The 14,140-nt window shown below is 40.3% G+C and overlaps 1 protein-coding gene across 15 annotated transcripts in view; it reads left to right on the top strand.

Annotated features, from left to right (window-relative positions):
• The window catches only part of LIPJ (lipase family member J), a 36,988-nt gene extending 26,847 nt beyond the window's left edge, over nt 1-10,141 (top strand). For 12 of the 15 annotated variants that reach the window (XM_042960361.1, XM_042960364.1, XM_042960358.1 and 9 more), the window contains 3 exons: nt 3,657-3,728; nt 8,249-8,320; nt 9,842-10,141. In XM_042960361.1, the coding sequence (XP_042816295.1) occupies nt 3,657-3,728; nt 8,249-8,320; nt 9,842-10,075 (378 nt within the window). In that variant the 3' untranslated portion in view covers nt 10,076-10,141. Of the gene's footprint in view, nt 1-3,656; nt 3,743-8,248; nt 8,321-9,841 lie in introns of those variants that run through there. The other 3 variants (XM_042960360.1, XM_042960365.1, XM_042960366.1) reach the window with 2 other exon arrangements.
• The last annotated feature ends 3,999 nt before the right edge of the window (nt 10,142-14,140 follow it).

The following is a 14,140-nucleotide window of genomic DNA, read 5'->3' on the forward strand; positions in this document are numbered from 1 at the left end:
CTTCTACTCTTATATCTTGGTTCCTAACACTCCTTCCCTTTCTTGTTGATCTCTTTGTAATTAGCATTAGTGCCCGCTAATTATCTTACATGCTCCTGGCATTTGTCAAAATTCCTGCAGTGGAAAACTGTTTCAGTGCTCAAGCCCCTATTACCGAGGCCCTATGGATTGGTTGTATCTACATTCTATTACAGATGTAGGCATTCACTCTAAGACTTTTTCAGCACATTAGATTTAAAAATCCAGATTTGGCAGGGGCAGTTGCGGCATTTAGACTAGTGGTTGGTTCCTGCACCTGTACGATTTCATAATTTCTCAGTGAGAACCAGTCTATTCATTCAAAGAAAGAGAAGTTGTCAAGATGCCCATTCTTACCAACTTAGTCCATAGATTCAATGCAATCGCAATCAAAGTCCCAGGAGGTTATTTTAAGGATATTGACAAACTGCTTCTAAAGTTTATAGAGAGAAGCAAAACTGAGAGTTACCAACACAGTATTGAAGGGAAAGACAAAGTTGAAGGACTGATACTACTCAACCCCAAGACTTATTATTAAGCTACAGTCACCTACAGTCATAGTGTGGAATGAGTGAGAGAAGAAACTACTAGATCAGTGGAACAGAATAGAGTGCCCAGAAATAGAGCCCCATAAATATCAACAACAGAGCTTTGCCAGAGGAGAAAAGGCCATGCGACAGAAAAATGACAGTCTCTTTAACAAATGGTGTTGGAGTTGGAACAAGCAGATGTCCACGTGCAAAAAAAACTTCTAGACACAAACTTTACACCCTTCACAAAATTAACTTGAATTCGGATCATAGAGCTAAGTGTGAGATGCGAAACTGTAAAACTCCTAGAAGATAACATGAGGAAAAAACCTAGATGGCCTTGGGCATGACAATGACCACCAGGGTGCTACATGTGTTACAACTGATGAACCTACATTGACACATCGTAAGTACCCCAAATCTATAGTTTACAGTAGGGCTCACTCTTGGCGTTCTACATTCTAACAAATGTATAATGACATGTATCTACCATTACGGTATCATATAGAATAGTTTCATTGCCCTAAAAATCCTTTGTATTTTGCCGATTCATCCCTGCCTACTCAGCTCTTGGCAATCATTGATCTTTTCACCGTACCCACAGTTTTGTTTTTTCCTACTTGGAATCCCACAGTTTGTAACCCTTTCAGATTGTTTTCTTCCCCTTACTAACACATATTTAAGGTTCCTGCATATCTTTTCATGGGTTGGTAGCTCATTTATTTTTAGTGCTGAAAAATATTCTGATGTCTGGATGTATCAGTTTACCTATGCACCTGCTAAAGGACATTTTGGTTCAAGTGTTGACAATTATGAATAAAGATGCCATAAACATCAGTGTGCAGATTTTGTGTGAATGTACGTTTTCAACTTCTCTGGGTAAACACCAAGGAGTGTGATTGCTAGGTTGTATGCTAAGGACTCCTTTTGCTTTATAAGAGACCCACCAATGTGCTTTCCAAAGTGGTTGTGCCATTTTGCATTACCCTCAGCAATGAATGAGAATCCCCGCTTCTCCATATCCTCACCATTTGGTGCCGACAGCGTATTGGACTTTTATCATTTTAGCAGGTGTATAGTCGTCTCTTACTGTTCTTTTGAATTGCATTTCCCTGGGGCACCTGGGTGGCTCAGTCGGTTGAGTGTCCGACTTCGGCTCAGGTCATGATCTCACAGTTTGTGGGTTCGAGCCCCGCATCAGGCTCTGTGCTGACCACTTGCTCAGAGCCTGGAGCCTTCTTCAGATTCTGTGTCTCCTACTCTCTCTGCCCCTCCCCCATTCACGCTTTGTCTCACTCTGTTTCTCAAAAATAAATAAATGTAAAAAAAAATTTTTTTTTTGAATTGCATTTCCCTGATAACATATAATGTTGAGCATCTTTTCATGGTCATTTGCTATCTGTGTATCTATTTGATGAGGTACCTGTTAAAGTCTTTGGCCCATTTTTAAATTGGGTTGTTTGTTTCCTCATTGTTGAGTTTGAAGAGTTCTTTGCATTTTGGGGGTAACAATCCTTTACAGATGTATCTTTTGCGAATATTTTCTTCCAGTCTGTGGCCTGTCGTCTAATTCTCTTGATACGGTCTTTTGCAAAGTAGAAATTTTTAAGCTTATTGAAGGCCAGCTTGTCAGTTATTTTCTTTCACAGATTGTGCCTCTGGTGTTGTATCTAAAAAGTCATCACTAAACTCAAAGCCAGCTAGATTCTCTCTGCTATGTTACCTCCTTGGAGTTTTATAGTTTTGAGTTTGACATTTAGGTCTGTATTCCATTTTGACTCCTTTCACTCTTGTGAAGGGTGTAAGGTCTGTGTCTAGATTCTTTTTGTTTTTTTCTTTTTGCATGTGGCTATCTAGGTGTTCCAACACCATTTATTGAAGAGATTGTTGTGTCTCTATTGCATTGTTTTTTCTCCTTTGTCAAAGATTAGTTGACTCTATTTATGGGGGTCTATTTTGGGGCTCTCTGTTCCATCTATGGATCCCTTTGCCCATTCTTTCACCAATACCACACTGTCTTGATCACTGTCGCTTTGTAGGAAGTCTTAAAGTCAATTAGAGTCAGTCCTCCAACCTTCTTCTTCCCTCACAACATTGTGTTGGCTATTCTGGGTCTTCTGCTTCTCCATCTGGACTTTAGAAGCAGTCTGGGGGTTGTTGATTTCCTTAAAATAACATGCTGAGACGTTGATAGGATAACATCGATGTTATATGTCTTGGTCACTGACTGAGGTTCGCAGGGACCCTGTAGGCAAATGCAAACCTAGGTTGACATGAAGGCTGCTCTATTTGTGGTTGCTTCATTTTTGAGTTGTGTGAAACTTCGGGACCCCAGTTTGTCACAGAGAGAGTTTCTTATTAAATCTCCCAACTGCCTTTGGCAGGCCCTGGGCTGAGTTTTGTTTTCTTCAACTAGCTAAGTTCTCAGAATGAAACTTCAGATCCTCTGAGGCTGGCAAAGAACTTGAAGGAAAACTGGCTTCAGTACTTTGCTTTTTTGAGGGGTCTTTGGTTTTTTCTTGTCTATTTTTCCTAGAAAATTTTAATTTAATTTAATTTAATTTATTTTTTTAAGTCTATTTATTCATTTTGAGAGAGAGAGAGAGCACGCATGAGTGGGGGAGGAGCAGAAAGAGAGAGGCAGAGAGAGACAGAATCCCAAGCAGGCTCCACACTGTCAGCACAGAGCCTGATGTGAGGCTCGAACCCACAAACCATGAGAACGCAACCTGAGCTGAAACCAAGAGTCGGATGCTTAATCAACTGAGCCACCCCGGTGCCCCCTGGTAACTTCTTTCTATATTTTCTGTTCTTTTGCCTTCAAAAAGGATGTATATCTGTGTGAGTTCCAAGAGTTCTGAATGTTTTCCATATGGGATGACGGACTATGTAACTTAGAAATCTAATAATAGCTTCTACATTAATGTAAAAATTACACATTTAGTAAGTACATTTATGTATTTAGTGGAATATAATTTAATCTTTTTGTTTATATTATTTGTTTAAAAATAACTTTACATTTTATTACAATTATTTACTTTAATAAATATCAAAGATTATGTTCTCTATGATTGGGCTAAGCATAAAAATAATTTTTTAACCCCTCAGAGTCGTATGGATGTGTACATGTCACATAACCCAGCAGGGACATCTGTTCAAAACATGCTTCACTGGAGTCAGGTATAACTTTTAAGGTGCATTTTAGTACGATTTTAATCTTTACTACTCTTGGTTTATCCCCCTCATTCTCGGAATCATGCCATTGCCATAGGATGATAAATTTGGAAGGATAAAATGAAACTTACATATTCGTGTAATTCTTCATAGATTATAATATGTTAATATCATAATCTATCCGGCCCTCTAACTTAAGCAACGATCAGAGCAATATAATTATTTTCTGTTTTACAAATAAGAAAATGTTAATAATTCAGAATAGTAGACTAGGAATCATCTAGGTCATGCCCCTCATTTGACTTGCCCCAAAATTCAAGGCTACTCCTTTAAAAAGAAACCTAAGACGAGCACACAGGTGTCCCAATATCTAGTCTGTCACTAGACTACACTTTCTCCTCTGTGAAACTGTGAAGTCCATGAGGCCGTGAGTCAGTTTTGTTCACTTTTGTGTTTGCAAGGCTGAGAGTTCTGGGGAAATAGCAGACACTTAGGAATGTTTGTTGAATGCATATTGGTGAAGAAAAAAATCCAGTGTGAGTATCATGTCAATGTTGAGAGCCAGGATAAGCTGCTAGAAAGAACACTGTACTTGAGATCAAAACACCAGATGCTGAGTTCTTTCTCTGAAATTTACTGGCAGTGAGAGGCTGAGCAAGCTCACTTAATCTCTATGAATTCAGTTTCCTTAATTTTAAAAATGGAGTTAATAATAATGCTCTGACCTAACAAAAATATTATGAGAGTTAAACAGGGCGATGATTATGAGTGCTATTTAAACTTAATAAACACCGATGAATTTAAAAGTATTGTTGAGATAGGGGTGCCAGGTGGCTAAGTCGGGTAAGCATCCAGCTTTGGCCCAGGTCATGATCTCACGGTTCGTGAGTTCAAGCCCCACAGAGCTATCAGCACAGAGGCACCTGGGTGGCTCAATCAGTTAAGTGTCTGACTCTTGATTTTGGCTCAGGTCATGATCTCACAGTTTATGGGTTCTAGCCCCATGTCAGGCTCCGTGCTAATAGCATGGAGCCTGCCTGGGATTCTCTCTCTCTCCTTCTCTCTCGGCCCCTCCCCTGCTTGCTCTCTCTCTCTCTCTCTCTCTCAAAATAAATAAATGAACTTAAAAAAAAAAAGTTTCATTGAGATATTGGTTAAAGGCTTTCTCATTTAAAAATGTTTAAATCTAGGGGCACCTGAGTGGCTCAGTCGGTTAAGCGTCCGGCTTCGGCTCAGGTCACGATCTCTCGGTCCGTGAGTTCGAGCCCCGCGTCGGGCTCTGTGCTGACTGCTCGGAGCCTGGAGCCTGTCTCAGATTCTGTGTCTCCCTCTCTCTCTGACCCTCCCCCGTTCATGCTCTGTCTCTGTCTCGAAAATAAAATAAACGTTAAAAAAAAAATTAAAAAAAAAAGTTTCATTGAGATATTGGTTAAGGGCTTTCTCATTTAAAAATGTTTAAATCTAGGGGCACCTGAGTGGCTCAGTCAGTTGAGTGCCCAACTTCGGCTCTGCTTGTGATCTCTCAGTTTGTGGGGTCGGGCTCTGTGCTGACAGCTCAGAGCCTGGAGCCTGCTTCAGATTCTGTGTCTCCCTCTCTCTCTGTCCCTCCCTGCTCACACTCTGTCTCTCTCTGTCTCTTGAAAATGAATAAATGTTTAAAAAAAATGTTTTACTGTTTAAATCTGTTCAGTGATTGCTTTTGAGGTAAATTATTAAAAATCTTCAGCTTACCGTTAGATTTAGCTCATTGCTGATGATAGCCAGGGCAGGAAATGGAAGCAAACTTTGCGTGCATATTGAGCACCTAGTATGTGCCCTATGTTGTTCTACGCTCATTGTGCTTACCAGTGAACAAACTAAGTATCCCTGTCCTCCTTAAGCTCACATTCTAGCAGTAGATATACAGACAGTAACCAATAAGCAAAGCAAGTAAGTAAATCATCAAAACTTAAGAAGGGGCTAGAAGCTATGGAAAAATAAAGGGGGGGGGGGCGCCTGGGTGGCTCAGTCGGTTGGGCATCCGACTTCGGCTCAGGTCACGATCTCACGGTCCGTGAGTTCGAGCCCCGCGTCGGGCTCTGGGCTGATGGCTCGGAGCCTGGAGCCTGATTCCGATTCTGTGTCTCCCTCTCTCTCTGCCCCTCCCCCGTTCATGCTCTGTCTCTCTCTGTCTCAAAAATAAATAAAAAACGTTAAAAAAAAAATTTAAAAAAAAAAGAAAAAAAAGAAAAATAAAGGGGGAAAGGAGGATAAAGAGATGAGGCATACAGGGTAGGGGATTGTGTTTTTGAATAGAGACACAGGTCAGCCTCAATGAGATGGTGACATGTGAGAAAATATTTAAAGGCGCTGAGAAAGTTAGCAACGTGAACAACTCGGGAAGAGCATTCCGTAGAGACAGAATAGCCGGTATACAGGCTGTTTAGTCGGGAACATTTCTGAGAGTCACGGCTACAAGGTCCCTCCAGCTGATGTCAGTGATTAAGGGAGGGAGCAGTAGGAAAAGGGGGCAGAAATGGAATAGAGCCAGAAAGAAACAAGAGCGCCATTGTTCGGACTCTGGCTTTCTAGCTCAAGTGAGTAGCCCTTGCAGGGTTTTGAGCAGGGAGGGGACATGATCTAATTTACATTTTGGGGGCGCCTGGCTGGCTCACCTGGCACAGTGTGCGGCTCTTGATCTCAGGGTCGTGAGTTTGAGCCCCACGTTGGGGGTAGAGTTTACTTGAAAAAAAAGAAAGGAATACTTTGGGTGCCATGTTGGATAGGCTGAAGTAGGGCAAGAGTGGAATCTGTGAGAAAGTTAGTAGATTACTACTGTAATCCAAATAAGAACTGGTGATGGCCTGCACTGATGTGTTCCCAGGAAGGGTGGTAAAGAGGGTTGGATTCTGAATATACATGTGTTTTGTAAACACGCAGCCAAGGACACTTAATGATGGATTCTACGCGAGGAGAGAGAGGAGAGTCTTGGATAACTCCAGAGGTTCTGGCCTAAGCAACAGAACGATCCAATTGCCATTAAAGAAGATTGGGAGGTTTGGGGGTGGAGTGGGTTTGGAGGAAAGATACGATGTTGTAGTTTGGAGATGTTAAGCGTGAGACATCCGAGTGATTAATCTGAAGAAGCAGTTGCATACAGGAGTCTAGGATTTAGAAGAGACTCACAGAAGGAGATGGACGTTTTGAACACGGACGCCATCGGAAGCCAAGAGACCGGATGAAGAGCGCGGAGTGAGTACAGATGGGGAGAAGGGGAGCAAGGCTGGAGGGCTGAGACATGGAAAGGCTCAGAGGTCAGGAAGCAGAGGCTGGATGAAAATGACAAAGAGACAAAAAAAAAGGAGCAGTGAGAGAAAAATGAAGATCAAGAAATGATGGTATTGTAAAAGCCGAGTGAAAAAAAGTTCTCAACGATAGAAATGAACAACTGCCAAGTGCTGCTCATAGGTGACATGGGAAAATTTCTCCGAATTGACCAAAGTTCTGCAAATGTTAAGGTCGTAAATAGCCCTGGCCATTTTGGCGGCAGGAAAGAGCTGCAGGGGAAGCAGTGTTCTCGGGGAAATCAGGTGGTCCAGACGACAAGGAGGTGAGGGAGCCCATGAGAAATGGGTTTTAAGATACAGGCTGATGACGAATTCCCGATGGTAGAGAGGGCTTTAGAGCTGGAGGGAATTAGAATGAGACAAGATGTGGGGGCAGGGGGTGTATGGAGACCTGTCAGGTGGAGAATCCCAGAAAAAATAGTAACCCGAGAGTCTGAACCTTCTTGCAATGAAGACATTGTCAGGGGGAAAAAATGGACATGATCAGATTAGACCTAGTAAGTTCAAAGCAGGTAGTGGTGGTGAGGCTGCAAGCATGGAGGGTGAAGCGAGGGATGGCTTCTGGCCCATTCTTTCGAGCGCTGTTGTTTGAAGCAAGGTGTTTAGGAAAGTATCACTTTAGCCCTAGTGCACTTAGTCCTAGACGCTTACTTTTGACCTCTGTGGATGAAACGGGATTTCTTGGGAAGCCTGACATTGTCCCCAAGCACACCGGCCCCCTTTCATAAGGTAGCAGACGTCGGGGGAAACATGCATTTATATGAAGATGATAGGATCATATTCTGTACATCCCCTGCCCCCCGTCTCCTACCTCTTCCATTTCTTGCTCTTTACGAAGGAAGGGAGAAGCAAAGAAGCCTCCCTGCGTATGAACCAACAGACAATACTCAACGCACACCTCACGCTCTCCCCTGCCGCGCTAATAAACACATGAGTATAATGTTACTTTAAAATTTTTTTCTTGGGGCGCCTGGGTGGCGCAGTCGGTTAAGCCTCCGACTTCAGCCAGGTCACGATGTCGCGGTCCGTGAGTTCGAGCCCCGCGTCAGGCTCTGGGCTGATGCCTCGGAGCCTGTTTCCGATTCTGTGTCTCCCTCTCTCTCTGCCCCTCCCCCGTTCATGCTCTGTCTCTCTCTGTCCCAAAAATAAATAAAAAACGTTGAAAAAAAAAATTAAAAAAAATTTTTTTTTTTCTTTCAGCTTTTTAATTCTAGTCGCTTGAGAGCTTTTGATTGGGGCAGTCCTGTTCTGAACTGGATGCATTTTAATCAGGTACATAATTATGTCTAAGCTAAAAACTATCTCTGGGCTCAGTTCAGATGACATTGCAATAGATAAAAGCTCATGTAAAGCCCGAGAGTATAATAACAGAGTCAGAAGAACCCGCAGGTGAAGATCACCGTGATTTGTCTCCATATTGTCACATCCAGCCAGAAGGGCATTTCCATATTTTCCCTGTATTCTAACAAATATCTTGGATAAGCCTGGAGAAGTTGACAGGCTGCAGAGTGATTCAATTATATATATTCAATTATATATATATTATATAATATATAATTATATTATATATTACATATAATTATATATTATATTATATATATTATATATAATATATATAATATAATTATTTTTATATAATTTATATATATATTATATTTATATATATAATTTATATAATTATAATTAAATATATTTAATATATATATTATATATAATTGAATATATAATATATATATTATATATATTCAGTTATATATATTATATTATATATATAATTGAATATATATATTATATATTATATATATTCAGTTATATATATTATATATATTATATTATATATATAATTGAATATATATATTATATACTCAATTATATATATTATATATATTATATACATATTCAATTATATATAAATTGTTTATAATAGGCATAACTCTGTGCCTAGTTAACTAAGAAATAAAAAGCATAATATGGTTCTTGACCCTAAAACTATTTATTGTATTTGGGAAGATAAGATAAACTCATTATAATTAGGAAAATGTAAAAGTCAATGAGAAGGTGGTAAAAATTGTATGAGTAGCGGGACAGAAGTCTGGTCTGTCTCCTTCAAACTTACCCTTTTCCACCATACTTTTCTGCCTTGGCTAAACTTCACGCTTGATGCGGCTGGCTTGTGTAAAACTCCGAAGTCAATCAGAGATCAGAAACCATAAAGTCAGATTTGACTTCGACCGTTGATTTTTACCATTTACATATCAGCAATTATGCAGCCTCCAAAAATTTTGATTCAAATGCTTTCACGTTTGGGGTGCCTGTGGGGCTCAGTCAGTTAAGCATCCAACTTCAGCTCAGGTAATGATCTCACAGACGGTCAGTTCAAGCCCCGCATCGGGCTCTGTGCTGACAGCTCAGAACCTGGAGCTGCTTCGGATTCTGTGTCTCCCTTTCTCTCTGTCCCTCCTCTTCTCACACTGTGTCTCTCTCTCTCAAATAAATAAACGTTAAAAAAAATTAAAATACTTTCACGCTTTACAAATGAGACTGCAAATACCTCTGTGGATTGTTTGAATACTCTGAATTAGAGCAAACTGTCCAGTTTTGATTGGTATCTGACGTATTTCTAAGTAAAAATCGTAGTAACGATTCTTTCATATCCATTGCTTCCACGGTAATAATTTTAGATTCAGCTTATTTTACCATGGTGTATTAATTCATCATTTAAAGAATCAGTAAAGAACACCTTCTATGTATCATTTTCTGTGACGACTCTTGTTTCTACCCATTGATGTTTAGACAACGTCTCCATTTTACAACGTGACATGCATGAATGTGTCAACCTCAACTTGGAACGGGGCCCGTGACGTGTTGGCTGATCCTCAAGATATTAATAATCTACTTTCTGAAATCACAAACCATATTTACCACAAAACCATTTCTTCCTACAATCATATAGACTTCTTGTTCGGATTAGATGTGTATCATCAAGTTTACCGTGAAATCATTGACATTATCCAAGGCACTCTGTAGAGAACCACGGTCCTCTGTGTTGAAGGATCTACATAGTTTCTATTAAAACCCAATCGTCTCCTCTTACTATGTGTGTTTTTCCAGTTACTTAAAGAAAGTCTGGAATGTTTCATATTTTTTTTTCACAGCCCCAAGGCTTCCATGCATTAAATCAGCAGCATTTCTTACATGGGGGGAAATGGTGGGTTCAAACTCAGCCCAGGGCCATCTGTTGAGTTTCTACATGTAACGCGCATCACTAAGAACACAATCTGAAACATTTTCAAGGGCAATGGGTGACTTTTTGAGAAAGGGGCGTTCTTTTCCTCTGAGAAATATGAATGTGTATGACATAAAAAGAGTTTGAAAGAAGGTTTGCCGCTGTGCAGCTGAGTTTTCTCTATGCCAAGTGAAGAGTAGAAGAAACACTTTTGAGCTAGGTAACGGAGTTTGGGGCAGGAAAAAGAGAAGAAAGAGCGCCTGGAAGCCAGGGTCATGGTCATGTTGTTGCTTCTGCCCCACTTCCGGCCACGCTGCAGAAGTAGACGGACAGATCATAAAAGCCATGGTGGGGGGTGGGGGGTTATACCTCACTTCCCAGGGTGGATAGCCTGCCTTTCCGGCCAGTGTGCGTGGCAAGTAGCAATGGTTGAAGCATATCTCTAGGTAAACCAAACTGATGGTGGCCTCGCGGAATACACACTGCAACTTGGCGCACGAAAGATCCAAGAGCCTCCCGCATACCAGAAGAATGTCGATCCGTTCAGCAGAGCTGGGAAGGAGCCTAAGGTTTGGGATGGAGGGAAGCTGTCGGTAAATGCAACACGTATCACAGGAGCCACAGACGGCGGCGAGCCATGGACATCAGCAGCCGATGCGGGACACATCGCTTGCGGGGACTTATGCCCCAGGGGAGTCTGGACGCCTAGTCCTTCCGGCTCCTGGATAATGCATAACTTCGCGGGCTTTCCTTAGTCTGCGGGAGAGCAAGACATAAAGGAGGAGTTCTGGAAATGAGTGTAAATTTACCACGTGTATACCGGGGGGAAAGAAACAATCTATAATTGCCTGAATTGGAAAATTATGTTTCCTGCCCCAAGCAAAACGGAGGCCTGAAGGCCAAGTCAAGTTCTCTCTGAAGTTGCTAACTTTGCACTTAACACGGGCTTATGGGCTTTAAAATGCATTATACAGAAAATAAATGGAATAGGCATAGGTAGTGAGAAGAAATAAAACACATGCACACATTACTGGAATGCAGCGAAGGCACATAACTTTAAAGGTCACAGTTAAGGCTACATACAGTTCATTCCTTCCTTTCTTTGGTATCCTTGGTGCTAAACGAGTAGAGCCCTGAGAATAGATGCACATGTAGAGATATCTTTTTAAAGGGTTCAAGAATGTTCCTTCAAAGTTGTCAAATGATCCTTCACAGAAGACAAATGTGAGGGATAATTATGCAGAAGAACTACTCATGTTGAGATGTTAAAAGTAAGTCGGAAGTTTCTGGTAACAGTCAACTGAGTAATTCAGACCTGGGACAACTGTTAAAAGCATTTATTTGAAGACAAAGGGAGGGGTGCCTGGGTGGCTCAGTCAGTTAAGCGTCTGACTTTTGGTTTTCGCTCAGGTCATGATCTCTCGGTTCTTGAGTTCGAGCCCTGCATGGGCTCAGCTCTGGCACTGCAGAGCCTGCTTGGGAATCTCTCTCTCTCTGTCCCTCCCCCACTGGTGCTTCTCTGTCCCTCTCAGAGAGAGAGAGAGAGAGACAAGGAGAGCTAAAAATGCAGCGAAGACTTACAGGTCCAAGAAAAAGAAGCCCAGAGAAGTATACCTGGCATTTTAGATGTTTATACCCTAGCAACATCTGCTCATTCCAGGCTAAAAACCTCCAAACAATTGTAGAAATTGTAAAAATTGTAATTTAGCTTAACAAAAGGAAGTCTCTCTGATAAACCTTGATCTTCAGGCTTTGGATTGGAACCTCCAAGTTCTGTACCCTAAGACTACAAACTAGAAATTGATCACCCTTTCAGAAACTGTAGCTCACCTTTTGATCATGTGAATTCCTCATGTACAAAGATGATTTGGGAATACTGATGCCAGAAGCAAAAGTAAATCTTCTCTGAAGGAAAATCAAGTCATCCAAGATGCTAGGAAATAATGCTAACATTTTGCAATGTTTCAAGATAGGTCAGTATACAAAAATAACTTCTGTGTTTGTATACTATACTCAGATAATTGCAAAATGATATTTTAAATATACCATTTACACTATTATAAACAATATATAATAATATAATACTGAAGAATACAGATAAATATGCTCAGGTTCAAAGACAGTATTATTAGGATATCCCCTCTTCAAATTTACCTATATATTCAAAGAAATGCCAATCAAAATTCCACTAGGCTTTTTTTTTTCTGGAAATTATTATACTGATTCTAAAACTTTTGTAGAATTACGATTAATTTGGAATTGACAAAATAATTTTGAAAAATGTCCGGGGACTTGCACTACCTAAGTGAAAGACTTAAATCACATAGGTGCATTGATTAAGACAGTGTGGTGTTAGTATAAACAGATCTAGATCCATGGAATGATACAGAATCCAGAGATAGACTACATCTATGCAGTCATTTGATCTTCAATCAGGTAAAAGATTGTGTTTTCCAAGGTGGATATGATTACAGAGAAAAGATGAACTTCGACCTTTACATTACATCATACATAAAATTTAATTTGGAATGACTCCTAGACCTAAACCCCAAACCCAAAACCCTACAACTTCTAGATGACAACAGAGAAGAAATCCTTTGCAATGTTGGGGTAGGGAAAACGTCTTAGATGAGACAAAGCTTGAGCAACTATAAAGAAAATTTTGATAGCTTGAATACCATGAAAATTAAAATCATCTGCCTGTCAAATGACGCTTAAGATAGTGACAGACAAGCCATCAACCTGGGAAAAAATATTTACAACAAATACAGCTGACAAAAGATGTTTCTCTGAACCATATAAAAATCACTCTGAAGCTAATAAGAAGAAAAGTAACCCAAGAAGCTGTAAGCAAAAGACTTAAAGAAATTCTTCACAAAAGAAGATATAAAAATGGCTAGTGAAACGGGTATAGGAAAAGGTGTTCAACATCATTAATCATCATGGAAATGAAAATCAAACCCACCACACACCTGTTAGGATGGCCATTAGCAAAAAGTCAAAAGATACCAAATGATGCAAAGACGTACAAAAAAGAGAACTTTTATGTACATTGTCGATGGGACTGTAAATTGGTACAGTCACTATAGAAAATACTATGGAGGTTTCTGAAAAATTAAAAATACAATTACCATATAATCCAATAATCTCACAACTGGGTATATATCCAAAGGGAATAAAATCACTATCTCAAAGAGATATCTGCATTTGTATGTTCATTGCAACATTATTTACAGTAGCCAAGAAATGAAAACAACCCAAATGTCTGTTGGTGGATGGATGGATGATAAAGATCCAGGGGTGCCTGGGTGGCTCAGTCAGTTAAGCATCCAACTCTTGATTTCGGCTCAGGTCACAGTCTCAAGGTTTGTGAGTTCAAGCCTCACATCGGGCTCTTCACTGACAGTACAGAGCTTGATTGAGATTCTCTCTGTCTCTCTCTCTCTCTCTCTACCTTCCCCCTTTCCTCTCTCTCTCTCTCTCTCTCTCTCTCTGTCTCTCTCTCAAAAATAAAATAAACATTTTATGGGGCACCTGGGTGGCTCAGTCAGTTAAGCGTCCAACTTTGGCTCAGGTCATGATCTCATGGTTTGTGAGTTTGGGCCCTGCATTAGGCTCTGTGCTGACAGCTCAGAGCCTGGAGCCTGCCTTGGATTCTGTGTCTCCCTCTCTCTCTGCTCCTGCTCTGTTCATGCTCTGTCTCTCTCTGTCTCTCAAAAATAAATAAGTAAACGTTAAAATAAAATAAACATTCTAAGAAAGATTATCTATCTATCTAGATGTATATATAGATACATATGTTCATGTGCCAGCATCATGTTTATGTATAATCATCATTATCTACATAATAATTCTATATGTACATA

Source organism: Panthera tigris, chromosome D2 (genome assembly GCF_018350195.1).
Source record: "Panthera tigris isolate Pti1 chromosome D2, P.tigris_Pti1_mat1.1, whole genome shotgun sequence".
Taxonomy (NCBI): Eukaryota; Metazoa; Chordata; class Mammalia; order Carnivora; family Felidae; genus Panthera; species Panthera tigris.